Here is a 26430-nt window from a genome sequence, read left to right as displayed (position 1 = left end):
TGGGGGGAGTTCAGAAAAATGGGGACCAGAGGACATCCTTTGGAGGAGTCGCTAGACCTCTCTCTCTAGCCCTCAGGATAGGTATGGGGACGAGACACCTGACCTGCCCCTTCCTGTCTTCTGGCCTTCCTCCACTCTGAATCCCAGCACAAGAGGCCCTCTCCAAGAAGCCTTTCCTTATTCCATCAGGCCTAGTTCAGAGGCACTCAAGCCTGGATGTGCACGTTGTAAAGAATAAAGGTCAATATCAGTTCAGCCCCCTTTAAAGGGTCAAACAACTTTTCTACATCCTTTTTCCTCTCTGAATCCTCCTCAGCAACACAGTGAGGCAGATGTGGCAATCAGCTCCCTTTTCCAAGTGTGAAAACTGAGGTTCAGACGCCTGCAGGGCCTCACTAAAGGCTCCCCAGGGAGGAAGCAGCAGAGCTAGGACCCAGGCCCTCGGACCTCTGCCTCCAAATATCAAGCGCTTTTCATGACTGTCCCTCCTGGAAAGGCTGGAGTCATAAGGGGATGACCCTCTGTCAGCTGAAGCATTTCAGGTGTTTGTTAGACCAAGACCCCAACCCCTAACCCATTCCTTCCTTCCCCCTCCTCCCTCCAGGGCAGGCTGATTGCTGAGGTTAAGAAACACTGGCAGCATCACAATGTGATTAGTTGTTTATTTCATTAAATGATTAACGAGGCTACATTATTTCCCAAAGGGGTGTCCAATTTGTGGGGGAAACAGCTGCAGAGGAGGAAGCTGGGTCTGACTCCTGCATCTGGGATGGGGTGGCAGAAGGTCCCCTCCTTCCAGCCTGCAGGGGCCTTTGAAGATCTAGGAACAGCCCCATTCCCTCCTCTCACCCTTTGGGCTCCTCAGCCCAGAGGCACAGCCCGCTCTGTGGAAATAAAATGTCTGGCAACCCAGACCTGCAGAGGGGACCAAAATCTGTTCCCGGTGGTACTGGAAATGTATTAAACTTTGGGGGTTCCTCCAGCTGATTTATCTTCCTAATTATGTTTGTTTTAGGCAAATATTTAAATGTGTTTGCATTCCCTGAGCATGGCAGGAGAGGGAGGTTGGGAGAAGAGAGGGGGTGCAAACACTCCGTACTTTGAGCCTGGTTTGTACCGAAGTCCAAAGTGGAGATGAGAAGCCACAGACAAAAATCCCAAGACAGTGGTATGTCAGGCCCCTGTGGGGGAAGGGTCAGGCCTCTGGGACCAGACTGAGATCCACCTAGCTGAGCCCCAGCGCTCTCCAGCACCCTCAATCCAGGACTCAGTATCCTTGCAGAGGATCTTGGAGTCAGCCCCTAACCAGGTCTCAGTTTAAAAGGGTAGGGTGCCCGGTGCCCTTGAAGCTGTCCCAGAATCCTTGAGGAGATTGGCTGAGATGGACCAGGACAGGGTCTTGGAGGAAGAGGGAGGATAAGGAGTGTTTGATGAGCCAGGAGTGGGTGGGGATTTCCTTTCCTCTCAAGACTGGGCCCTGGCATAGGGAAGAGAGAAGCTATTTTATTTATTTATTTTTTGGCCACACTGCCTGGCATGCAGGATCTTAGTTACCTGACCAGGGACTGAACCCGTGCCCCCTGCAGTGGAAGCGCAGAGTCTTAACCACTGAACCGCCAGGGAAGTCCCGAGGGAGAAGCTATTTTAAATGACACATTACAGAGCCAAACCCCCTAGACGCCCTCCCTGCGCCCCCCACCCCACCCCCACCCCAGCCCCCCATCACCTCATCCAGATAACCATCTATCCAAAAACCAAATCTGGTCCCTTCATTCTCTGCTTGAAATCCCTCATGCTGCCTCACATCCTCAGAATGAAGCCCTGGTTCCTTTGTGGGCCCTGCAGCGGCCCCCCTGTACCTTCCTAGCCTTGTCTTCCGCTCTCCCTGCCATGGCAGCCCCAGTCGTGCCATGCTCTTCCTCATCTCCACGTGTTTGCACATGCTGTACCCTCTGCTCAGAGTGCCTTTCCTACCCCTTCCCTGCCTGGCAAACTCCTCTTCAACCCTCAAGGACCTGGTTCAGAGGATGGGCTTCTGAGGCTGTAAGGAGCTTCCACAACCAAGGAACCATCACACCTGGGGTACCTCTCTTCCCCACCGGGCTGGCCTCCAGAGCACAGAGACTGGTCCTTTCAGAATCCCAAGCCAGTGTCTTGCACACAGTTGGTGCTCAGTATACATTTGCTGAATGAATGAGGGAAAGATGGGCTGTGAATTAGGTGGGGATCCCAGCAGATGGGAGGGTAAGGTCTGTGCTCTCTCCCAGAGTGTGTCTGAAGAACTGGCTGGGGCTGGGGGAGGGGAGAGCCATGGATGGTTCCTGGGGGAGAATGTCACCGAAAAGAGGCCAGTGGGATCAGAGCCAGGGAGGGAATACAGGACAATGTGAAACCAGACTCCGGAGAAAACAGACCAGCACTGTCTTTCCTGACAACAAGTGCTCTGGCTGGCCCCTCCACCGTCTTTCCTTCTGTAGGGGGTTGGGGAGGTGTGACCCTCAACTCACATCTTGTGCTCCCTCCAAAATCATCAAGGCGCTCAGGATGGAAAGAGGGAGAGAGCCCCTGCCCCAGCCTCCAAGGAGACCCCAGAATCAAACTACTGTTCCCTTGGGAAACCACTCTGTAAAGGGTCACGCTGATGTGGAGGCTTTTGATGCCCTCCCTACACCCACAGCTCCCAGGGCACCGGCAGATTCCAAGTTGGGGCTGGACATGGTGAGCAAGGGGCCTGGACCACTTCAGCAGGACCCTTCCCACATTAGCAGGGGGCCCCAGTTGGGCTGAGTAATGAATTGCACATCAGTCCACTTTAAAACCCCCTAACGGCTTTAGGATTGTCTGGCTCATTAACTGACATGAATATTCCCAAGATATCTCTCTCTCCCACCTCTGGCTCCTGAAAGGACACTGCTGATCCAACCCATAGCTTTTTCCTCTGGTCCATCTGTGGGCATCGACAGGGAAGTTCTTACTGAAGTCTAACTTTCCCTCCTGCTGCTAGAGACTGGTAGACAGATTGGTTTTTTAGAAAGCAACAAAACTAAAGCCACAGTCGTTTTCCATGGACATGGGCTTTATTTGGGGACTCTTGAGGGAAGGGAGGGAGGGAGCTAAGACTGGTGGGTAAATCGGGGGAGAGGCTTCTCAACTTGCTTTTTAATTTAGTGCATGTTGCCTGGAGGTTAGGATGAGTGAGAACAGCTGTAGAAGTGAGAGGAGAGGAAGAGGGAAGGTCAGAGAATGGAAACTTTCCTTGGGGAAGGAAGCCAGGACCAGGATATGGGAACTGAAGGTGGGGAGGGAAGGCACCCTTCATATATTGAGACTCAACCAAGGTCACTGCTTGATGCCAGCTTCCCCAACCCCCTGGCCCCATCCCAGCTCCCAGCCCAGATGCCTGCTCTGCTAGTTCCCTCAACTTGCCTTGGAGAGGAGCTGAATAAGGATGTGGGGAATGGGGGTACCCTTCTGCCTCCAGCTTCCCTGCCCAGGAGAACTCACTCGCCCGCCCTAAAGTCCCAGCCAGAGTCAGGAGGTCAGGAGGCTGGGGGCCAGCAGGGGGACAACTGTGCCTACACCTCCCCTCCTCACAGGCTGCCCACGGGGCCCTTCACATGAGGTTGCAGCTCTTGGCTCTATCCTTGTGTATCTCGCCCTCGTTTCCGGTCCCATTCCCGTTCCCCCGGTCCGGCCGTCCTGCCAGCTGAGTAGATCGCTGAAGTCCCCGGCGTGAGTCAGTACGGCGCAGCTGCCTATGGCCCCGGCCGAGGGAGGCCACTGTGGCCACGTGGAAGACATCTCTGACGCTGCGCTCAGAGGACCGGGAGGAGCACTCCACGTAGGACACGGCCCCCACCTGCTTGGCCAGCACAGTGCCCTGGAAGGATGGAGTGAGTGGAGAGAGTTACAGGGAGTAGCCTGCAGCTCAGCAAGGGGCAGGGAAGCTGAGGGCAGGGGGGGGTCAAGGGATCAGGTCAGAGGCCAGGGCAAGGGATTAGCCAAATAGGGTGTTTTCAAATCAGAGGCTGAGAGGGGCAGAGGTGAGAGGTCTAGGCTGGGACTAGGTCAGAGATCAAGGGTCCCACCTGTTCATGTGTAACAGGGATAAGCCTCTGCTTGGACAGCTCCCTCAGTGTGGCCAGGTCGGTCCGCATGTCTAGTTTACAGCCAACCAGCACAACCTTGGCATTGGGGCAAAACTCCTGAGTCTCCCCTTGCCACTATTTGGAGGAAGAAAACAGAGTTATGCAGGGGTAGAAGGCGGCACAGGGTGAATCCTTGCTCACAGCATGCAGAAACCACACACCTCTCTGGGCTCTCCCATGTAAGCAAGGAGGTGAGAGTGGTGGGCTTGGGCTGAAAGCAGGAAGGGTGTGGGAGAAGGGAAGGGCGGAGAGGGCAGGGGTGGGGCCCTGCTTCTAACCTCAGTGGCCATGAAGGGTCTGCCACCCCCTTTCCCAAATTTGCTCCTGGGAACAGACCAATTCCGCCCTCCCTTCCCCTCACTGGGAACTGGGGCTGCCTTAGCCGACTTCTGTCCATTCACCATGGGCTTTTCTCATGGAGATAGGGGCCTGGAGAGGAGACCACAGGGCTTTCCTGATCTCCAGCAGCAGCATTCCTATCCCCTCCATCTGGGGCTCCCACACCCAAGGAGATGGGGAGGGTGGATGAGAAGTCCCTTGAGTACTTCTCCCTGTTGTCCCCCATCTCCCCCAGATGCCATATCCAGCTCTGAGGACTGATTTCCAGGAAGTCAGGGGGGGATTGGGAAGGGTGAAAGCTTCACACACACTCTCCCTGACGGCCATGCTCAGCTGTAATTCCCTCCTCCTGGCCCATGTGTTTTCTGGTCCCCCTCAGTCTAGCTGTCCTGCTTCCCTAGGCTCCCACCTTCTTGAGGACACTGTCCAGTGTTTCTGGTCGGCTAATGTCGAAGCAGATGAGCACAGCATCCGAATCAGGATAGGCCAGAGGCCGGACGTTATCATAGTAAGAGGAACCTGAGAGAAGACAGGGAGGGAGGGGACAGACGAGGGTCCTGAGTGTGCAGAAGGCCTGGAAGGGAATGGGAGACCTTAGCAATCCTGGTCAAGGGATTCTGAGCAGAGAATGGAAAAGAGCAGGTATTAATACCCATCAAGGAGTCTGTGTTTCTCCAAGGAAGGGAGTAGACAGAGGGGAGGTTAGATGGCAGAAAACAGCTCTCCACTTCCCTAGGGGGTTCTCTAAAAGTAATCATTCGTAATCTTTTCTGAATCTTTGAGAAGCTCATGAAATCTCTCAACATTCTCACAAAATTTTGCATGTGCTTTCTGGGCTTTGATAGACATCTTCTAAAGCTCTCCAGGGGAGCCAAGTAAAACTTTAAAACAAAACAAAAAACCCCTCCCTTTTTGTAGGGGAAGGGGCCGGGGCAGAGCCCTCCCACCCTCCCGGGACTTGATCTCAGATTTCTATAGTTCAGTCTAGAGAAGCAGTTTCCTGCCTCCGAAAGAAATTCTAAATGTCTTTCCTAAACCCAGCCCTATCTCCTAAGAAACATGTTCCAAAATAAAAGCCATTCCTTCCCAACTTTCCCAGGTATGCAGAATCCAGCTGAGGGGATGGGATACTGGGCTTTCTCCTTCAGGACAAGGTTTCTATGTGTCTCTGAAAGCTCTGCCTAGTTTTCCTGGCTTTAAGCAGAAAATTAATTTTCCTTCCTCCTAGAATAGGATGGATGGGCTGGGTTGACCTGGAGCCTAAGGGTCTAGCCCGGGGAGGGAGCAGGGTGGGGGCCTTGGAAGTCAGGGTGACCCCGAGGGACTTGGCTACCTGAAGTGTCCCACATGTTGAGCTCAATGCGGCGCTTGTCGATCTCAAAGCTCGCGGTGTAGTTCTCAAACACGGTGGGGACATAACTCTGCAGACACGAATGGCTCAAGATGAGATCCTCCAGTCCTCACCCCAGACAAATGCCCTCCTCATTCCCACACCCCGTGCAGCCCAGCCCGAGGACACAAGTTGGTCCGGTGTTGGGCAAAGGGGAGATCCCGGGAGCGGCTGCCTCAGCGGAATCTCTGCTAGGCTCCCGGACCCCCTCCCGGTCCTTTCAGGCCCTAGTTCTTCCCCTCTCCAATGCCCAGGACCCCCGACATTCCCCTAGCGCCCCCTCCGGGATCCTCCGGTTCTCCCAAACCCCATTCATCTCACCCTGCTCCCCAATGCCTCCCACCCCAAACCTCTGCAGTCCTTTCAGAAACCCCAACGCTTTCCCCAGTCCTCCAAGCCCCTCTCTCTGATCCCTGGTTACCCCAGCACCCATTTCCGTCCGTCCCCCAGGCCCCAGTCACCCACCCCCGCGGCCTCAGCGCCCCCCTCCCAAGACGCCGGTTCCTCACCCCGGGGTAGGCGTCCTTGGCGAACACCTGCAGCAGCGCCGTCTTGCCGCACTCCGCGTCCCCCACCACCACGATCTTGCAGCGGCCGCTCTGCCCCTCCATAGTCCCGGCTACGCGCCGGCCCCCCGCGCAGCCCCCCTCCCGGGCTCCGCTGCCGCCTCCCCCGCCGCTGCAGCTGCAGCCGCTCGGGCCGCCGACACCGGCATCTCTCGGGCCCGCGCCGAGCCCCCGACCAGGGCCGCGGCCCCTCCTGCGCCCCGCCCCCAGCCCGGCGGCCGCGCCCCCGGCCCCGCCTCCCGCCCCGCGCTGCCTGGGGGCGGGGCCCAGGGAGCGGGGCGGAGGCCCGGGGGAACAGGGGCCCAGGAGAAGGGTTCTAGCGCGCGGGTGTGGTCTAATGGGTCCCTGCGGGTTTGGGATGTGCTGAACCGGGTTATGTGACTGAGTTGACTTCCTTAGGGATGGGGGAGGGGCAGAGTTCGGGGAAAGTTCTGAGGGGTAGGGTGGAAGCTGCACAAGCGCGAGGCTTGGGCCTTCTGCGTACCACACGTGAACGCCGGTGTGCTAGTGCGGACACGCGCGGGGGAAGCCATCCACTTTCTGAACAGAAGGGGGCGCGAGAAGGTAGGGGGAAAAAGGGCGTCTTTTTGGTTCGGTCTCCCTCCCCCACTCTAAAGTCCCGGCAGGGAGTCTTGGGGATGTATAGGCAAGGACTCCAACACACCCACCCGGACAATGGTGACGCCCTGGCTTTCCGTTCCCATGGCAACGGACTGCCTGGCCTGGGGCTGCGGTGATTTAACCGCGGGCCCGGGCGAGCAGGGAAGCAAGGACTGAGTTTCTCCAGCCAAGCGCAGGGTGGAAAGTTTTGGGGAAGCTGCGTCCTCTGGTGGATGCTTCGGGGAGACGGAGACGGGGACAAAGAAGAGGAAGATAGAACTGCCCAGGGTGACAGCCCTGCTGGAGCCAGAGACAAGCTCTAAAGTCATTTCAGGCTTGATTCGGAGTCTAACAATAATCAAACCTCTGTTTTGCATTTGCATGACATCTTTTACCGTTTAAAAGCGCTTCTTTAAATAGAGGATACTCGATTTAATTTTATCTTTACCCTGTAAAGATTAACTAGAGCAAGCAACACCATCACCATTTTACAGAAAGGACAATTGAAGCACAGAGCTTTAACAAAGTCAGATGGCTCGGTCACCCTGCTCCAAGTTTGCCACTGCAAGCAAAGAATGGGTCTCATATGGGTCGTGTCAGAGCCTGAGGAACAACTCGGTTGGGTTCCGCTCCACAGGTGGCTGGCTCCCCACATCTGATGTAAGCTCAGGTTTTGGGATCGTCCTTCAGACTGTCCCTTAATATATTTTTAGCTTAATTATTATGAATAAATAAGTAAATTAACTCGCAGTCTTCATGATCCCAAGAAGGACCTCGCGTGGGCCCGTACCCAATAAGCACCTCCTCTCCATTTACAGCGCTCGCGCCGCACCTGCACGGTGGCCCTGGCCCTTTAAGTCCGCGCTCGAGGCTCCGCCCCCGTCCCGGCGCCCCGCCCCGCCCGCTCCGAGTCCGCAGCCTTAGCAAGTCCTGACTCGCGCCCCGCCTTCCCCAGCGGTGCACTCTTGGTCCAGCTGTGCGCGCACGTCGAGCGTCCCAGCCATGTCCGCCGAGAGAGAGGTAGCCGAGGCGGCCACCGTGGTGGCGGCGGCCGAGGCAGGGGCTGGAGAAGATGCCTCTTCGCAGCTCCCGAAGGCGGAGGCAGCCGGCGACGCCCAGCCACCCGCGGCCTCCGAGGGGCCTGTCGCCCCTTCGCCGCCGCCGCTGCGCTGCCTGGTGCTCACCGGCTTCGGTGGCTACGACAAGGTGAAGTTGCAGACCCGGCCGGCCGCTCCCCCGGCCCCCGGGACCGGCCAGCTGACGCTGCGCGTCAAGGCCTGCGGGCTCAACTTCGCCGACCTTATGGCCCGGCAGGGGCTGTACGACCGGCTGCCGTCGCTGCCCCTCACTCCCGGCATGGAGGGCGCGGGCGTGGTGATCGCTGTGGGAGAGGGAGTTAACGACCGCAAGGTGAGCGGGCCAGTGCAGGGCAGGGCAGGGGGAGGCGGCGCAGGCCAAGGGGCAGTGGGGCACGAGTGGGCGGGCGCCATAGGTGTGGCAGAGCGGGGGGAAACTGGCACGAACCCGGGTAGACGGGCATGGAAGACGTAGGAAAGGAGCCTGTATTCTGAGGCTCCTGGAGAACTGGATTTATATTTGGGGGTGGGAGGTTGAGATGAAGTAATTGCCCGCTCCCCAAACACTTTAATTGTGGCCGCCGCCCCGAAACGGTGCTGGTGCTGGGTGGGTGGGGAAACAATAAGGAGCCTATGCGCATGCGCACAATGACCTTTACGGCCCCCTCCCACCACCCGTGAAACCTATCCTGTACCCTTGCCCACTAAACACTCCGCGGGTAATTGTGGTCTGTGACTCTGAGTGACTGTCGGTACCTTTTTCCCGCGAGGGAGCTATGTAGTCGGGGTTGGGCGGGGGCGCAGGGCCGTGCCAGAGCCCTAGTCACATGCAGCCCCGTGGTCTGTGGGGGTGTGAGGCGGCCCCTCCCAGAGCAGGGCCTTAGAGACAGGCACGCCCATCATGGAGGAGAGGGAGTCTGCCACCCCCTCCTCCCGCGCACCGGCCTTATCCTGCCAGTGTGATGGGGGTGGGGACGGGGACGGGGTGGGGTGGGGTGGGGTGGGGGACGAGATTGGGTGTCTGGATCTTTGTCTTGGGCTCTCTGTCTCCCGTGACTGCACTATCTCCTCCTCCGGTGACTCAGCCAGTAGACCACGACCCCGGGCTGCCCTTGGGAACTTTGGGCGGAACCCACCTCTGTCTTCTCGTAGAGGACCCTCTACTCAGAAACCGGGCCGGTGCCCATTTGGACTGGGGAGGGGGGTGTGGCACCGTGAGCAGGTTGGCCCAGCTCTGCCGGTCTGTGACTCCTTTTTATTTATCATTAATCTTGGCGACAGCCCCAGGCACCGGAGAGTTTCAAATGGCCAACTTTTTGAGAGACTTGGGGTGAGGCCTTTGCACGTCATTTGTTTAGGGGTTTGTTTTCAAATCTGGCCCCTGCAAGAGAGACTCATCAAATGCAGACTTTCTTCTTGCCAGACCTGCGGGTCCCAGATCTCAGAGCTGGAATTTTTGGATTTATTGTACAGGCATACGTCTCCTTCCTCCTTAAAGGGCTTCTCGGTGGAGTCAGCTCTGGCCCCACCCTTTCCACTGACTTCTAAATAATCCTACTTTAAGAAGGTGCTAAGAAGAATTTTTTTTTTTTTTTTTTTGTGGGGGGAGTAATAGTTCATGTTACTGCTGAAGGCCAACCACCTAACCTCTTCTCCCCACACTTTCCGCTTCGTAAATACAGGATATCCTGTCCAGGGTAAGAATATGATGTAAGAGCCTGGATTCAGAGGGGAGAGCCCTCCCTCCCTCCTGATATCTGGGCTGGGGAAGGGTCATGGGCCTGCCCTGTAATGGACTGAGGGGTGAGCATTAGCCTGGGTAAGTGGACCTTGTTCTGGGCCAAATCTGCGACTGGCCACCACCTGGACTGACCCCTACACTTTCCCCAGCTCTCCTGGGTTATTTCTGAGTCCGCTAGTCCTGAGTCCTGGGGTGGGATGCTTCCATTCCTCAGACCTCATCTCAGGCCAGTGCTTGCAGAGAAAGATCCTACTCTGCCCTCAGTACTCCTCCTCAGTGGAGTGTGGACATGAAAAAGGGTATGTGTGGGAGTCCCATCCCCCTGCCGCATGGATCCCAAGTCTCGTTAATGTACAGAATTCCCATCATTCCTGGCAGGGACCAAGACAGACTCAGATTGTCCTGGAACAGCACCCACACCTCCCTCTCCATGCTCTTCAGAGGACCATGAGAGGCCTTCCTCCGGAGACTGCCCCCTTTCCCTGTCCTCCCCTTGACCCCAGTTGTTAAACTGGAGGGGAAGGTTCTGTTTCCTTTGCTCCCTTTCCATCCTGCAAGGAGGCTCTTGTGCAGGTGGCTGAGGGTGTGGGGAAGGGGAGGGGGGATGCCTTTTCCTGGTAGGTGGGATTGTGTGGCTCTCCTTGGCCATCACTCCTCCCCCCAGTCTCTGGGTGAAGCTTCTTTCTGAGCCCCCAGTGGTGGCTCAAATACTTCTCCTGAGGTAACAGCCCTAACTGCTCAGAGACCTTTACCTGCACTTTGGTATGGCCCTTACAGCATACGGCCCTCTTCCTTCAGTTATTGGATTGGTGACCTCCCCTCCTTGCTTCTGATATTGTCGTCATTGTTGTCCTTATTATTAGCTAACACTACAAAGTTCTTACTATGTGTCAGACATTAGGCTAAAAACCACTGAATGATTTTTTGCTACTTAATCCTCATTAACTGCCCTATTTTACAGATAGGAAAACTGGGGCTCAAAAAGTTTAGATAATTTTTATTTGCCCAAGGTCATAGTGTCAGTAAACAGTGGAGCCCATTTTTTTTTAAACCAAAGCAGTTTGGTCTCTTCACCAATATTTCATGCTGCCCTAACTGTAAGCTTCCTGCATTCAGGGATCTTACACAATAATAAAGTGTAAGATCTGTAAAATGGAGATAAGGATAGTATCTTCCTCAGGGGGCTGACATGAGGATTGAGTGTTTATATGTAGAGCACTTACAATAGGGCCTGGCCATTGGTAAGCAGTCAATAAAGATAAATTGTTATTGATGATATTATTACTATTGTTATTATAATCACCATTACCACGAGTACTGCTGCTGCTTGTACTATTAGTTCATTGCCAGGAAGAGGGCCTTGTGCATAGTAGAAGGTCATAAATTACCAGTGGGTGAATGAATGAGTGAATGAATGATGCTCTTTTTCCATTCTTTTTTTTTTTTTTTGTAATTAAAGTATAGTTGATCTACAATGTTGTGTTAGTTTCTGCTGTACAGCAAAGTGATTCAGTTTCTTTTTCCATTTTTCAAGGTAGGGGACCGGGTGATGGTGTTGATCCGGTCAGGCATGTGGCAGGAGGAGGTGACTGTGCCTTCGGCCCAGACCTTCCTAATGCCTGAGGCCATGACCTTCGAAGAAGCTGCTGCCTTGCTGGTCAATTATATCACAGCCTACCTGGTCCTCTTTGACTTTGGCAACCTACGGCCTGGCCACAGCGTCTTGGTACACATGGCTGCAGGTGACAGGCACCCTCCATTTATCCCCTTTCCTTACCCCACCCAGATCTCCTTCCAGGCCTCTTCCCTGCTGCTTGTCTGGACTGTTGTCATGGCAACACTAGCTGCCTCGGCCTATGGTGCCCAGAGGCCTCTGCAGTGTTGTTGCCGTGGTAACATTCAGGCACCGGGTCCAGCCTGGTGTGCTATCCATAGCAACGTGCCCTTGCCCAGCACCTCCTCCTTGCCAGCCATCCTTCCCCCAATACTCAATCTTGGAAATTAGACATGGGATGATGGGAGAAAGCCTCAAGATGAGCCCAGGCAAAATGAAGGTGATGGGCTGGATCCTTGAGAGGTGAGAATGGAGAGTGGTGGCTGGACGACTCTATATCCCCGCCTTATGAAAGTGTCTTACTTTAGGGGGTGTGGGTATGGCTGCCGTGCAGCTGTGCCGTACAGTAGAGAATGTGACAGTGTTCGGAACGGCCTCAGCCAGCAAGCATGAGGTGCTGAAGGAGAACGGAGTCACACACCCCATCGACTACCACACGACTGACTACGTAGAGGAGATCAAGAAGATCTCTCCCAAAGGTGGGGTCAGGGAGTGGGAAGGGGTAGGATGGCATGGGACAGGGAGGGGGATCTCCAGATCTGTGGATCCTAATGCTGTTCCTGGGCCCCCTACTTTGTGACAGGAGTGGACATCGTCCTGGACCCTCTAGGTGGGTCAGATACGGCCAAGGGCTACAACCTCCTCAAACCCATGGGCAAAGTAGTCACTTACGGTGAGTTAGTGGGCCGGGGCTGGAGGGGGGAGTTAGGGGAAGCAGGGTGGGGTCTGAGGGGTAGGATATAGGGGCCCGGGGCTTTTGAATGCAGAAGGGACAGAGACTCCGGTGCTCTGTAGGAAGCATCACGGTTAGGATGGTGCTGGATGTTGCATTCAGATTGCTCCCTCCTGGGTGTAGCTACTGTCCTTCTCGTTCATGAGTCATAGCAAATTCTGTGTTCTTTCTGTGTTCTTGTTTGGGGATTATTCCTGATGCAATATCAACCAGTCTGCTTTCCTCTGTCCTACCTCCTGGGCTTCTTGGGCAAGTTGCGTTTCCATTTAAAGAAACTACTTCACACCAAAAATAAACAAATATATAAAGATTAGAGCAATCTTTGAGTCGGCTAGAGTCCATCTGGGCCAGGTAGCCAGCAGGTGGGAGGTTCTCCTGTCACTCCTGGGTGCCGGTATGGATAATTGTAAGGGGCCCGCAGGGGGCAGATGAGCTTGGATCCAGACACACAGGGATGTGCCTGGCACCTGGATTCACAGGCTGTGTCTCCTTGTCCCCCAGGAATGGCCAACTTGCTAACGGGCCCCAAGCGGAACCTGATGGCCGTGGCACGCACATGGTGGAATCAGTTCAGCGTGACAGCTCTGCAGCTGCTGCCGGCCAACCGAGCCGTGTGTGGCTTCCACCTGGGCTACCTGGAGGGCGAGGTGGAGCTGGTCAGCGGTGTGGTGACCCGCCTCGTGGCTCTGTACAACCAGGGCCACATCAAACCGCACATCGACTCCGTGTGGCCCTTCGAGAAGGTGAGTGTGATGGCCCTGCAGGGAGGGCCTGGGTAGGACCCGTGAAGGCTGGGGTCCCTAGGGGAGGAGTCCTGGGAGGAGGAGGGCTGACTCCTTTAGGCTGGCTCCCTGGACGGGCCGAATGGCGCTGGGAGCAGAGTCTTATCTTCCTCTCCAGGTGGCGGATGCCATGAGGCAGATGCAGGAGAAGAGGAACGTGGGCAAAGTCCTCCTGGTGCCTGGGCCGGAGAAGGAGAACTAGGCAGGGGCTGGGAGACCCTCAGGGCCCGGGGAAGAGAGAAGCTGGGAAGCCACGTGCTGTTGGCCACCAGACCCTCGCGGTTCATCCTCTATCACAATGCGCTGCCCTCTTTTCCCCCAAGGTCTCTGCGGTGATGTCCTCTCCCCTGCCCTGTTCTTTCTCTTTAGTCAGGGCTTCCCCCTCCCCGCTTCCTGCCCTCTGAAGAGGTTGGGAAGTGACCACTTGGATGTCTGGGCCCTGCCAAGGGGACAGGGAGGGTCAGAGGGAGGCCGGCCGCTTCCTGCCCCCACCCTTTCCCCAGGCCTCGCTGTGCTGCTTTTGTGCCAAGGTTAGCCAATCCCTTCCCGTCCTGTTCCCTGTGCTTCCGCCTCCGCCTCGTCTCCCCTCCTGCCCCCGCCCCACACCTCCCCAAAGAATCGAAATGCCAGCTCAGGATATGGGGCCAATCTGTGTGAATCCAGCATGTCCCTGTGTCGCCCTAGTGTCCCCTCAACCCGGGCCAGCCAGCGCCCACCTTGTTGTAAGGCCTCGTCCTCTTGTCCCCAATTTCTCGAGCACAATCGGGCTTCTCCCACCTCCAGGGGTTCTGCCACTCTCCACCAGGGGTGCCTCTTCCAGCAGGGGCGGGAGTCAGACCTGCTCCCCTAGGTCACCACTCTGTGGGAGGGACACGGAGCCCCCTCACCCTTCACTGAGTTCTCTGGATTTGTTCTCAGTGCCTTAGCAATGGAAACCTTGCTTGTGTGTGTAGGGGTCCCTGCCTCACACCTCCTCCCCCCGTCCTCCCCAGTGCCTTCCTTGTTCTGCTGGAGCTGGGGTTTCACTGCTCCCCAGTCCCATAGCACTGCCAAAAATCTGTGTGTGTGCCGGTGTGTGGGGGGCCAGCCCCTAGCCTCCGGGGGCCCGTGTCATGTCCTGTCTCTGGGGCTGTCATTTCTCTATGGTGGTTGAGGCGAAAGAGGCGGGGAAGCTTTCTCAGCCTTGCAGCTAAGTGTGGCACTTACCAGCCAGAGCTCTGAGAGGCGATGCCATCTGTCTCTTGTTCTGGGACCAAAGTAAAAATCGAAGCACGTTCCCCATGTAGTCACGGAGGCCCACTGTCTCCTCAGAGCAGGGAGGCAGCTTTTCAGACTCAGCCCCAAACTTTGTTTACATGGGTGGGGAGATGGAACAGAGGGTCAAAGCGGGGGTTTAGGACCTGGGCCACTGGAACCAAAGTGGGGACTTCCCGGGGCTAGGGGTGCAAGTCCCTCTGCCCTTGGATCTGGAATTAGGGCGGGTTATTGCCCAAGCCAGTGCCAATGGGAGGTGGGGGGAGGGGCTCAGCCTCTTCATCATCTGAACGAGGCCTAAATGTGTGAAGTGCGATTTTCACTTTTGTGTACCCACCCCGTTACCGAAGCTGCCTTTGTGTTTGTGTCAATAAAAAGCCAAACCCTGGGTCCTGGATGTTGCCTCTGATAGTGGAGGGGAAGGGGAGCTTGTGGAAGGCCAGTGCTGCTAGTGGAAGGCTGGGGTTTCTCCCTCCCCCCAGCCTTCTTCCATGGCCTAATCGAGTTTCCTTTCTTGAAACAAAATGAGGAAGAAGATCATGCAATGCAGGCGCTTTTACTGTTCTCGGGCAGCGTTTCACAACTCATAGTCCCTCCTGCCGTTGACCAGCATGATCTCTCTCTCCTGTATATGCGTCCAAGCCCAGCCTGGTTTGAGAACCTTGGCAGAGGGGCGGGGGTAATGAGCAGGGCAGGCTCCTAGCCCAATTTGGCAGTGAAGACCGCCAGGCCCTGCTGTCCCAGGGGCATGACTGTCACGGCTTCCACTTCCCCGCCCCCACGGGTGGGCTTCTGGAAGTGGATCTCCAGGACGTCTTGTAGCTCCGGGCCATCCAGGACATCAGGAATGTTGAGCACCAGCACCGAGTGGGGCACTGGCTGGGACCTGACCTGGAAAAGGAACCGGGAGCTGGGCAAGGGCTCATGCAGGTTGGGCTGGGGGGTCGGGGGGGCAGAGGTCGGGGCAGGTGGCGACCGTGGGAGTATGGGAGGGGGCAGGAGGCCTGGAGAGGTTGGCAGCGGGTAGGTCGGTGGGGTTTCGGGGCTGTGATCCTTCCCTGGGCAAGGCAGACAGGTTACCGGGTCCAGTCCCCATCTTCCACCTTCCCACTTACCTCAGCCTTCTGGATCTTTCCACTCATGTAGGGAGAGACTCTCAGAGGGAACTGCTGCTTACCCAGTGGCACTGTGAACTGGCCCATCTGGCACAGGTGCTGGGCCACTGCAGGGACAGGGAGCGGGGGACCTTCAGCATCAAGGGCTCTCCCCTCCCGTGGCCTGGTGCCTCAGCTCTCATCTCGCCGACAGGGCCCTTACCTGTATCCTTAGCGAAGTCCAGCATGACACCGCCTTGCAGCAGTTCCCGCGTCTCCACATCGCCACCCCCGTTCTTGCTCTTGCCAAAGAAGATCTCCAACTTGTCCAGCAGCTCCTCCTCACTTAGCTTAAGCCCGGCAGGAAACCCACTGACCAGTACTCTCTGTTCATTCATCTGGCTGGACACCTAGGGGGAGGCAGGAGGGAGTCATCCCAGGCACAACCCCACTCCCTTGTGCCCAGGGGCATGGGGCCCCGTGCAGATCCCAGGGCCCTGCCATTCTGTCACCTGGATGGTGGTCAGCATGGGCAGCTCCAAGGGCTGGACCTGCACCCGCAGTCGGAACCCTTCCACATCGATCGTGTGCTCCGTTTGCTGCAGCACCTGCTTGGCCACTGGGTCGGGGAGCAGGGTCAGTACTTAGGAAGCCTCCCAGCCTCCCTCCCAAGGTTTCCCGGAGCTCACCATTGGGGTCCTCAAAGGTGACCAGAGCAGAGCCTCCAGGCAGAGGGTAACAGATCCGCAGGTTAGAAACCACAGACTTGACCGTATCCTTGCCCTGCTGAATGTTTCCTCGGAACACCAGGGGGGTCTCAGGCACTGGGAATGGGACCTGGAGGTGGGGGAGGAGAGGCTGATGCAGATTTCAGGGTTGGGAGAGTGCCCCACTCCCAGGAGGAAAGCACCCCCAATTACATGCGACTGATGCTGAGTGCCAGGGATGAATACTGAAAGAAGAGCTGGGTAACTAAGTGGATGAATGTGGGTCAAGCATGTACTGGCACTTTACATGCAAAATCTTAGTTTGTCCTCACACAAACCTGTGAGATAGGTAGCTCCACTTTACAGAGAAGCAGACAGGTTCAGAGAGTTCAAGTAACACACTCGAGGTCACACAGCAAGGAAATGGCAGAGCCAAGAGTGAAACCAAGACCTCCCCAGCTCTTTCTACCAGGCCATACCCCCTCCCAGCTTACCTTGTCTTGGGGGTTGTCCCTGAGCTTCCTTTTCAGCTCCTGTAGCCTGGTCTTTAGTTTGGCCTGTTCCTCCTGAAGGGCTTGGAGGGCCTATTGGAGCATAGGGGAACAACCAGACATCCACCTGCCTTTCCAGAGAATGAATGAGCCAGGGAAAGGGGGCCGCTATTCTGGACACTCCAGGAGCAGAGTTGATGCTCAGCCTGAGAACAACCCAACCCCTTTACCCTGCCCTGGGCTCGTCCTGGCCCAGCCTGGCTGCCCCCATCTCAGCTGCTCTGAAAGGCAGGAGGCTTTGCAGCAGCCACGGCTGGGTCATTCCTGGAGACCTAGAGTTTAACAAACACTGATTGAGCTCCTGCTATGAGGTACTGGGCACGACACAGGCAGTGGAAGAAAAGGGTCCAGTGCTTAGGCCTGTATAAAATGGTACTCAAGGGACTTCCCTGGTGGTCCAGTGGGTAAGACTGCACTCCCAATGCAGTCTGTCTGGGTTCGATCCCTGGTCGGGGAACTAGATCCCGCATGCATGCCACAACTAAGAGTCCGTATGCCGCAACGAAGATCCCACGTGCCGCAACTAAGACCCAGCACAGCCAAAATAAATAAATAAATATTTCAAACAGACAAACAAACGGTACTCAAGCCAGTGCACAATCACACGACTGATGGTGGAGGAGAGGCTGATGGTGGAGGACAGCGGGAATTTGGAGGAGGGACTGTCCCAAAGGGGTTAACAAAACTAGGGAGGCCTCAAGGAGTAGTAGGGGCTTACAGTTGCAAGATGTCATAAGACTATCAGCTAACATGTGCTAAGCCCTTTATATGGATTATACCACTCATGTCTTGCAACAACCTTATGAAATAAACACCCTCTTCTTATTTTGCAGATGAGGCAACAGTAGCTCAGAGAGGTCAAGTGACTTACCCGAAGTCATTTGGCCCTAGGCAATCTGACTCCGAACTCTTAATCTGTGCTTTACGGTGAAGAAATCAAACTCAGAGTAGGGGAGTAATTTACCCCACATCTCCCAGCTTGTCCCATGACTGCCACCCTTTCTGCTGTACCAAGCAGCCTTTCAGGCTGGGTGTGATTTGGAACAGATCCAGAGAGAGCTGACAAATGGGCAGGGGAGTGACACCAGGGATGGGAATAAATGCACCTTTGTTTGTGGGATGGAGAGCTCTCCCTGTGGTTGGAAGCCTGATAAATAAGGTCAGCTCGGGGAGGTGTGAGCTCACTGGGGAGGACGGGACTCTGTCCTGGCCATCTCTGTGTCCCAAGTGTTCAGCAGAGTCCCTGGCACAAAACAGGCATGCAGTAAACCCGTGTTGAATGAATGAATGAAGTGAGTGAATGAATGAAGTGAACGAATGACAGAATGGGAACATATTACAGTGGGTGTTGAATAATTCAGTGTGAGTTCACTCTATTTTAAGCAGAGGAAAACTAGGGCTTGACCAAATAATGCCGGCTAATGAGTAGTGAGAAATAATCAGTGACTTTCAGGGTCAGTTACATGACATCAGTGAGTCAGGGGAGCAGGTGCAGTGTGATATGGAGAGGTGGGGACTCTTACATCCTGCAGACAGCATGTCCCAACTAAAGTGGCAACCCCTTCTCGGCTCTAGCCAAGTTTTTTCACATGGAATGTGGTCTCAGTATCCTATATCTTCCCATTTCTAAGGGAAACCAGAAATCTGGATTTTTATTTGAAAAAGATGGCTTGATTTTAAATAAATATGAAAAATAAAAGTTGGATTCAGTCTTTAATCCATCCTCTTTTTACTTCTGCTTTAAATCTTGATCTAATTATACATATTGTTTGGAAATCTAGTAATTGGCAATGCTATTTAATAAATAGCTTTAAATAAGTAAATTTATTTTTAAAAGCTTCATAAATACAATTTTAAAAAAACATTCAAAAACGTCCATCCACCGGTGAATGGATACAAGGAAAAACAAACAAACAGACAAACAAACAAATTCAAGCCAGAGAGTTTATCAGTGGGAAAATGGGGAACTAGTGAAGATTTCTGAAAGAGGGAGTGAGGTGATGGACACAGTGTTGAAAAGAGCACAATCCAGTCATCAAAAAATGGACAGAAGACCTAAATAGACATTTCTTCGAAGAAGACATAAAGGTGGGCAACAGGCACATGAAAAGATGCTCAACATTGCTAATTATTAGAAAAATGCAAATGAAAACTACCATGAAGTATCAGCTCACCGGGTCAGAATGGCCATCATCAAAAAGTCTATAAATAGTAAAGGCTGGAGAGGGTGTGGAGAAAAGGGAACCCTCCTACACTGTTGGTGGGAATGTAAATTGGTGCAGCCACTATGGAAAACAGTACAAAGGCTCTTTAAAAAACTAAAAATAGAGTTACCCATATGATCCAGCAATCCTGCTCCTGGGCATATATCCGGAAAAGACAAAAACCCTAATTCGAAAAGACACATGCACCCCAATGTTCATAGCACTATTTATGATAGCCAAGACATGGAAGCAAGTTAACTGTTCATCAACAGATGAATAAAGAAGATGTTATATATATATGTGCGTGTGTATACACACACACACATACACACACACACACACTGGAATATCACTCAGCCATAAAAAAGAATGAAATAATGCCATTTATAGCAACATGGATGGACCTAGAGATTACCATACTAAATGAAGTAAGTCAAGATGAGAAAGACAAATACCATATGATATCACTTATATGTGAAATCTAAAAAAATGATACAAATTAATTTATTTACAAAACAAAAACAGACATAGGAAACAAACTTATGGTTACCAAAGGGGAAAAGGGGTGAAGGAGGGATAAATTAGGAGTCTGGGATTAGCAGATGCACACTATTATGTAGAAAATAGATAAACAAGGACCTACTGTATATAGCACAGGGAACTATATTCAACATCTTGCAATAACCTATAATGGAAAAGAATCTGAATAAGAATACATGTATATGTATAACTGGATCACTTTGCTGTACACCTGAAACTAACATAACATTGTAAATCAACTATACTTAAAAAAAAAAAAAAAAAAGAGCTGGCAGTGATGGCAGGATGAACTGGAGCAGCAGGAACTGGGGAGTGAGGAAAACAAGCCCAGACCTGTGGCTCTAATTCTCACAGACGTGACAGGAGCTGACCTGAACCTCTGGCACCGGGCACAAGGAGCACACACAGATGAGTACATCTCAAGAGGAAAAGCTGCCAGACTCCGGATGTTGTATTAAAGCGACAGAGGGGACAGACTGGAGAGGCGATGCAACACCGAGGTTGCAGACTTGGGTGTCCAAGGATTTGGTATAATGTCATTGACCCAGCAGGCAAGGGAAGAGAGCCAGTAGTTACTGGGGACCTGCTAAGTGCTTGGCACAGTTGGACTCCATCCCATTTAAGTATCACAAAACTGCCTCCTGTCTCCAACTCCCAACTGAAACTTCTCTATCACAGACTTCTTAAGGACAACACAGGCTGATTGTAGTCACTTACTTGAATTCAACTATACATGCTATTTATTTACTTAACATGATAACTTGGTCTCTAAATGCAAGCCAGTATCCATCTGGTACTCAACTGAAAAAAAAAAAAGGATCTGTTTTACACTGAGCTCATTGAGAGACTGTAAATTCTGGATACTTAGGGGTGAGTTAATGATTTGAGGTTCATTTGACTACATGCATTCTTCTGCCTTACTTGCCAAGTTTAGAACCTAACCACTCCTAAGATAAAATCTCATGCTATCTGTGTTCATCATAGCAGTACTGGGAGGCAGTGTAATATAGGAGTTAAGAGCACAAGTTCTGGGGCCAAATCTCCGGGGCTTACATTCAGCTCCTCTTACTACTGCCAAGACAATGGGCAAGTTATTTAACTCTCTGTGCCTTGGTTTCTTCATCTGTAAAGTGGGAATAGCAATTTCTACCTGTAATTTTATTTGGAAAAGTAGTTCCCGGCATATGATGAGTGCTATGTTAAATGTTTTGTATTTTAATAATCCCCATTTGATAGTTGAGGAACCTGAGGTTCATCAAGGTTAACTAATGGGGGGAGTTCCCTGATGGCCTGGTGGTTAGGATTCCAGGCTTTCACTGCCGTGGCCCGGGTTCAATCCGTGGTCGGGGAACTGAGATCCTGGAAGACACGTGGTGTGGCCAAAAACAAAAAAACCCCACAAAAAACAAAACTAACCAAACAAAAAAACTTTGGCCCTAATGGGCCAAAGTAAGTCAAACCCAAGGCTGTTGAAGACACAGAGTGTCAGGGACAGGACTTGGTGGATCGGACTCTGGGTTAGAACAGTATGTGGTAATGGTAGAAGCCAAGAGGATGGAAGAACTCATTCAGGGACGGAGCCCTTAAAAATGTGATCTTTGAAGATACCTAGTCAGGAGTCAGGAAAGATAAAGGAATGCAGAGAAGAAAAAGAAGGCATGGGGACTTCCCTGGTGGTCCAGTGGGTAAGACTCCACGTTCCCAGTGCAGGGGGCCTGGGTTCGATCCCTGGTCGGGGAACTAGATCCCACATGCATGCCGCAACTAAGAGTTCACATGCCACAACTAAGAGTCTGCATGCCGCAACGAAGATCCCATGTGCCGCAACTAAGACCCAGTGCAGCCAAAATAAATAAATAAATGTTAAGAAAGAAAAGAAAAAGAAGGCATGGTCAGGGTCAGGGCCAGGATTAGGTAGCATCATAGACACAAAGGAAGAGGAGTGATGAAACAGAGGCAAAAGAAAAGGAGGGCTACAGGAAGTCCCCTCCCTCATTTGCTTCCTTATTCACTCATGCAACGATCAGCTACCAGGCATCTACCATGTGTCGGGCCCTGTTCTAGCCTCTGGGGATACAGTAGTGAACCAAACAGACAAAACTTCCCTGTGGAGTTTACATTCTAGGGGATGAGCCAGATAGTAAACACAATAAATAAGTAAAATCTGCAGTATGTTAGTGATAAGTGTTATGGACAAAAACAGAGAAGGGAGGACAGAGAATGTTGGAGTACAGTTTTAACTGGGGTGATCAGAGTAGGCCTCGTTGAGATATTTGATCATATACTTGAACAAGATAAAGGAGTCAGCCGTGTGTATACGTGGGGGAAAGTTTTATGCAGAGGGAGCGGCAAGTGCAAAGGCCCTGAGGTGGGAGTTTGTTGTATGTATTTGAGGAACATCAAGGAGACCAATGTGGCTGGAGCAGAGCGAGTGAGGGGGGAGTGGTGGGAGATAAAGTCACAGAGAAAACGGAGTGGGGCCATGAAGGGCCTTTCACATAAAGTGAGGTGGGAGACTGTAGGCAGGCTTAAATGCTAACAGGATAACTTGGCTGTTGTGTGAACAGACTGATGTGGGGAAAGGGCACTAACAGGGAGACCACTTAGGAGGCCATGACAGGGTCCAGGTGAGCAATGCTGATGGCCTGGATCAGGTGGTAGCAGTGGAGGTGGTGAGGCGCAGTCAAGAGTTTAGATTGATTGAGGGAATTCCCTGGCGGTCCAGTGGTTAGGACTCCACACTTCCACTCAAGGGGGCATGGGTTCAATCCCTGGTTGGGGAACTAGGATCCAGCAAGACGAGCAAGCGTGCCACAAAAAAAAAAAAAAAAAGAGTTTAGATTGATTCAAGTTGCTGATGGATTGGAAGTAGGATGTGGAAGAAAGAGACGAGTCTGTGATGACAGTAAGCTGTTAGGCTTGAGCAACTGAGGGGAAGGAGAGCCATTTGCCGAGATGGGAAATACATTGGATGGAAGAGATTGGGGTTTACTTTGAACATATTAGGGATGAAGTGCTTATTTGACATCCCAGTAGAGACGTAGAGTGGTGGTTGCCTCTATGATGTGGCATCCAGGGAAGAGGTCCAGGCCATGAGTATAAGTTTGAAAATTATCCAAGCAGAGATATTTAAAGTCACAAAATTAAATGAGATCAACACGTAGAGGTCCAAGGGCTGGTTTCGGGGGCAACCAACACTAAGAGATCAGGGGAACAAGGAAGAACCAGCTGAGGAGAATGCAGAGGAGGGGCTAGTGAAATCTGAGGGAGAGCAGGCATGAAGAACAACACATTTAAGGCAGAGGAGCCCGCAGCTGTGCCCAATGCTGCTAACAAGCCTTCTGCCAGGAGGCATGAGAATGACCGCTGAGACTGAGCAACAAAAACAGTCCTGCTTATCATAAGGAGATGGTCAGTTCACGTGCAAGGATGATTATTGTAGCCTTGTTTACAATGGAAAAAAAATATATACATGTCCAACAAGAAACAGCTAAATATAAAATATTTAGCAATTAAAAGACAGTAATAAAGAACATTTAACATGAAGAAATGCTCACAATAAGCAAAAAAAGCAAAATATAAAGCTGCCTATAAATACATTCCCTATTCTGTTGATTTAAAATGTTTTAATTCATGAGGATATTTATTAACGCATAAAAATGCATAAAAATTCTGGGAAGATAGACATCACAATGTCATTAATAGACACTGTCTCTCAATAATGAATTTAGGGTGATTTTTTTAAAATACAGTTTCCTGAACCCACCTTCCTTCTTTCCTTTCTAATATGTAAAGGCCCTTTAAGAGAGCAGTTTTAGCAGAGTGGGAGGAGTGAGGGGTGGCTGAACTGGGTAACTGGGGATATGAAAAGGTTGGCAATATTAACAATAATGAACATGTATTGAGCACTTAGTATGTGCCAAGCAGCGTGCTCAGTTTTTACTGTGTATTTTAGGGATTGTTTAGTTTAATTCTAGCAGGTAGGTATTCTTGTGTGGAAGTGTTACTATCATTCCCACCAAATAGATAAGGAAATGGGGCTTAGACTGTAAACTTTAGAGAGGCTAATAACTTACCCAGGGCCACACAATTGGAGGAACCAGGATTTGGAACCAGGCAGGCTGGCCTCTAGAGCCTGTCTTCCTTCAACATTTGAGGGGCAAATGAAAAATTTCCAAGCAAGAGACCTACATATTTGTAACAGACGGGGTAGCATCAGGGAGAAAGACTGAAGAAACTAGGGAAATGAGATTCATTCACTCAACAGCTGTTTACTGAGCGCCTACTGCATGCCAGGCACTGTGCTGGGCACCGGGGATCAAGGGTGAACAGGCTGAGACAGAGGACCAGCCCTCAGAGGGCTTAGTCTAGCACGAGCAGGGGCGATCAGGGGTCGGGAAAGGGGGGACCACAGCAGACAGGGGGAAGGTTAGGTCTCAGAAGAGGAACACTTCTTCCCCTCGCCCTGAAGAGAGGCCAAGGTGACATTTAGATGGAAATATAAGGAGGGGAGGAACTTGTTGAGGAAGATCTCAGGAGATAAAGGTGTGAGCAATTCTTAAACTTTTTGGGGTCACAGAACCCTTTGAGTATCTAATGAAAACGATGGATTCTTTCCCCAGAAAAATGCACATCCACACAAGGAATTCATGATCCCCTGAGATGCAGGTTATAGAACTGTCTCTGAGGCAATGGATTAGGGGACCAACTCCCTAGCGGAGAGGTCATCCCAGCCGTCTCTCCCCAGACCTGTAGCAGGTCTAAGAGATGGGCAGGGAGAGGGTTGCCTGCCAGGCCCTGGGATACCTGTAGATTCCTGGCCAAGAGGAGCATTCCTCTGATTCTCCCCACCCCCAAGACCCTCCTCTCACCATCATGGTCTAAGGTCCAGTTAGCAAGGGCTGAGGCTTCAGAGCTGGCACAAAGTGGCAGGGTCCAACGCGACTAAAGTCTTGCTTGCACTTTGAGGAGTTTTAGTCTCCCCAGCAGAGCCTGAAAGACACTTCTTACGGTTCTTATGCAGGCTCTTTGCTTTCACTTTCATTTCAGTGAAGTCCCTGCCCTTCCGTACTCCACCCCTGGGTGGCTTCCTGGTCTTCGAACTTCCCCCAGCTGTGAGGCCTCAGGGGAAGTTACCCCACAAGCAACTACAAACTGAATGCTGGCCCCAATCAGCCATTCATTCCCAACCTAGCAATCCCAGCACAGGCCTATTGGTAGAATTTTGTCTGCTTTGTTAATGGCTATTTCCCAAGAGCTTAGAATGTTGCCCAGAACATGCAGATGTTGATAACTGAATGAGAAATGCAACCAGGACAGATAAAGCCCCATCAAGTTGATGAAGCTGTAGCAATAGCCAGCACTTGAGAGCTGTTATGTGCCCAATACCAATTCTGCTTTTCATGAATTAACTCAACCTTCAAAACAACCCCTTGAAGTTGGTTCCATTTTCCCGATGAGATTCTAAACTTGTGAGGCACAGAAGTGTAGAAACCTGCCCAAAGTCACATTGCTAGGAAGTGATGCATGTATACAAACCTGGTTGGAAGAGTATTTGAACTTGAATTTTTAGTTAAAGGAGGGTTTAAATATAGTTCCATTTGTGACTGTGAGTAGGCAAGCTACTTATTGGAGACATCGAACACTTAAGGGTGAGGGGCTTCCCTGGTGGCGCAGTGGTTAAGAATCCGCCTGCCAACGCAGGGTACACAGGTCCGAGCCCTGGTCCGAGAAGATCCCACATACTGCGGAGCAACTAAGTCCCTGTGCCACAACTACTGAGCCTGTGCTCTAGAGCCCGTGCTCCCCAACGAAGTCCGCGCACTGCAACGAAGAGTAGCCCCCGCTCGCCGCAACTAGAGAAAAGCCTGCGCGTAGCAACGAAGACCCAATGCAGCCAAAAAAAAAAAAACCCAAAAAACACTTAAGGGTGAGGTGAGTCGAATGAATATACATAAAACAGTGCAGGATATGTTTTCTATTTTCACCTAGTCCAGGGCTTCCCACTCAGAGTAACTTACTGAGCCCCTTTCTCAAGCCCCCACCCCTCACCCCAGCTGAAAGTGTGCCAAGTGTGAAGCTTGGCAAATAGGGCCATTTGAATCCTAGTTCCATTTAGTGACTTAGTACCAGCTTGGCTGGAGAACCTATTTCATCAGTAACACCAGTCACAGTTAAGTATCCAATGAGAGGTAAAATGCTATAGAAGGGCCGAATGCCTTTCCTGTAACACAGTGGTGACAATCCAGAGCCCAAACCCCTTGAATCGCACCCTTTCTTGCCTGTCTCTGCTAGCCTGACCATTTGGGGACCTCTCCTTGGTCCCACTAGGAACGGCTGCTTTGGGGCTCAGGCCTTCATTGTTGGTGTCCATCCCCATCTAGAGCAGTTCTCCAGTGTGGTCCTCGTCCAAGCAGCACCAACATCACTTGACAAGATGCTGAATTCTGACCTACCAAATCTGGCACTCTGGTTTAATAAACCACCTCAAGTTAGTGACTCTTAATCCAAAGTAGATGGTGTCCACTCAGAGGGGCCTTTGGTTGTCACAATGGGGCGGGGGTGGGGGAACAGTTCTCTAGGTATGTAATGGGTTGAAGCCAGGGATGCTTAAACAATTCCACACCTAAAAATGTCCAGAGTAGCTCTTTTGGGGAAACAGTTCAATATCACATTTTACCCATTGAGCTAGACCATTAAAGGATTATGAGGCTATGGACAGAAGTAGCCCATGTCTCACAAAGGCAGATTTACCTTTTATTTTATATTTTCCCACAGTACCTCATCCACCACCCAGTGTCTCTCAACGTATGAATGTTCTTTCCCAGTCTAATAACAAGAAGCAGGCAGACACATGGATTTTTTTTTTTTT

At 52.2% G+C, this 26430-nt stretch overlaps 3 protein-coding genes across 3 annotated transcripts; 1 reads left to right on the top strand and 2 right to left on the bottom strand.

The window, feature by feature from the left end:
* Nucleotides 1-3055: 3055 nt before the first annotated feature.
* Nucleotides 3056-6637, bottom strand: RND2 (Rho family GTPase 2). Its single transcript, XM_036838388.1, has 5 exons — nt 6387-6637; nt 5821-5908; nt 4897-5006; nt 4089-4223; nt 3056-3880 (listed from the first exon to the last, which is right to left on the bottom strand). Exons 1-5 carry the CDS (start codon nt 6486-6488, stop codon nt 3614-3616), a joined length of 702 nt encoding a protein of 233 aa, XP_036694283.1. The 5' UTR covers nt 6489-6637; the 3' UTR covers nt 3056-3613.
* A 1324-nt stretch (nt 6638-7961) lies between these two features.
* On the top strand, nt 7962-14852 carry VAT1 (vesicle amine transport 1). Its single transcript, XM_036836328.1, has 6 exons — nt 7962-8453; nt 11395-11602; nt 12003-12173; nt 12278-12367; nt 12929-13170; nt 13328-14852. The coding sequence occupies exons 1-6, from the start codon at nt 8046-8048 to the stop codon at nt 13409-13411; spliced, it is 1203 nt and encodes a 400-aa protein (XP_036692223.1). The 5' UTR covers nt 7962-8045; the 3' UTR covers nt 13412-14852.
* Nucleotides 14454-24618, bottom strand: IFI35 (interferon induced protein 35). Its single transcript, XM_036836329.1, has 7 exons — nt 24431-24618; nt 16759-16848; nt 16247-16394; nt 16070-16176; nt 15781-15967; nt 15579-15685; nt 14454-15354 (listed from the first exon to the last, which is right to left on the bottom strand). The coding sequence occupies exons 1-7, from the start codon at nt 24434-24436 to the stop codon at nt 15163-15165; spliced, it is 837 nt and encodes a 278-aa protein (XP_036692224.1). The 5' UTR covers nt 24437-24618; the 3' UTR covers nt 14454-15162.
* Between the last annotated feature and the right edge of the window lie 1812 nt (nt 24619-26430).

The sequence above is a fragment of the Balaenoptera musculus genome, chromosome 20 (genome assembly GCF_009873245.2).
Source record: "Balaenoptera musculus isolate JJ_BM4_2016_0621 chromosome 20, mBalMus1.pri.v3, whole genome shotgun sequence".
Lineage (NCBI taxonomy): Eukaryota > Metazoa > Chordata > Mammalia > Artiodactyla > Balaenopteridae > Balaenoptera > Balaenoptera musculus.
Note: the sequence above shows the minus strand (reverse complement) of the source record. Positions and strands in the feature narration are given on the sequence as shown.

Excerpts from the sequence above, each read along its gene's own strand:
- RND2 (XM_036838388.1), bottom strand. The coding sequence starts at position 6,488 with ATGGAGGGGCAGAGCGGCCGCTGCAAGATCGTGGTGGTGGGGGACGCG. Across the intron at positions 5,909-6,386 it reads CCAAGGACGCCTACCCCGGG|AGTTATGTCCCCACCGTGTT; the intron begins GTGAGGAACCGG and ends TCGTGTCTGCAG. Across the intron at positions 3,881-4,088 it reads TCCCTGTTACACATGAACAG|GGCACTGTGCTGGCCAAGCA; the intron begins GTGGGACCCTTG and ends CCATCCTTCCAG.
- VAT1 (XM_036836328.1), top strand. The coding sequence starts at position 8,046 with ATGTCCGCCGAGAGAGAGGTAGCCGAGGCGGCCACCGTGGTGGCGGCG. Across the intron at positions 12,174-12,277 it reads CAAGAAGATCTCTCCCAAAG|GAGTGGACATCGTCCTGGAC; the intron begins GTGGGGTCAGGG and ends ACTTTGTGACAG. Across the intron at positions 12,368-12,928 it reads GGGCAAAGTAGTCACTTACG|GAATGGCCAACTTGCTAACG; the intron begins GTGAGTTAGTGG and ends CTTGTCCCCCAG.
- IFI35 (XM_036836329.1), bottom strand. Across the intron at positions 16,395-16,758 it reads GGGACAACCCCCAAGACAAG|GTCCCATTCCCAGTGCCTGA; the intron begins GTAAGCTGGGAG and ends CCCCACCTCCAG. Across the intron at positions 15,355-15,578 it reads GAAAGATCCAGAAGGCTGAG|GTCAGGTCCCAGCCAGTGCC; the intron begins GTAAGTGGGAAG and ends TTCCTTTTCCAG.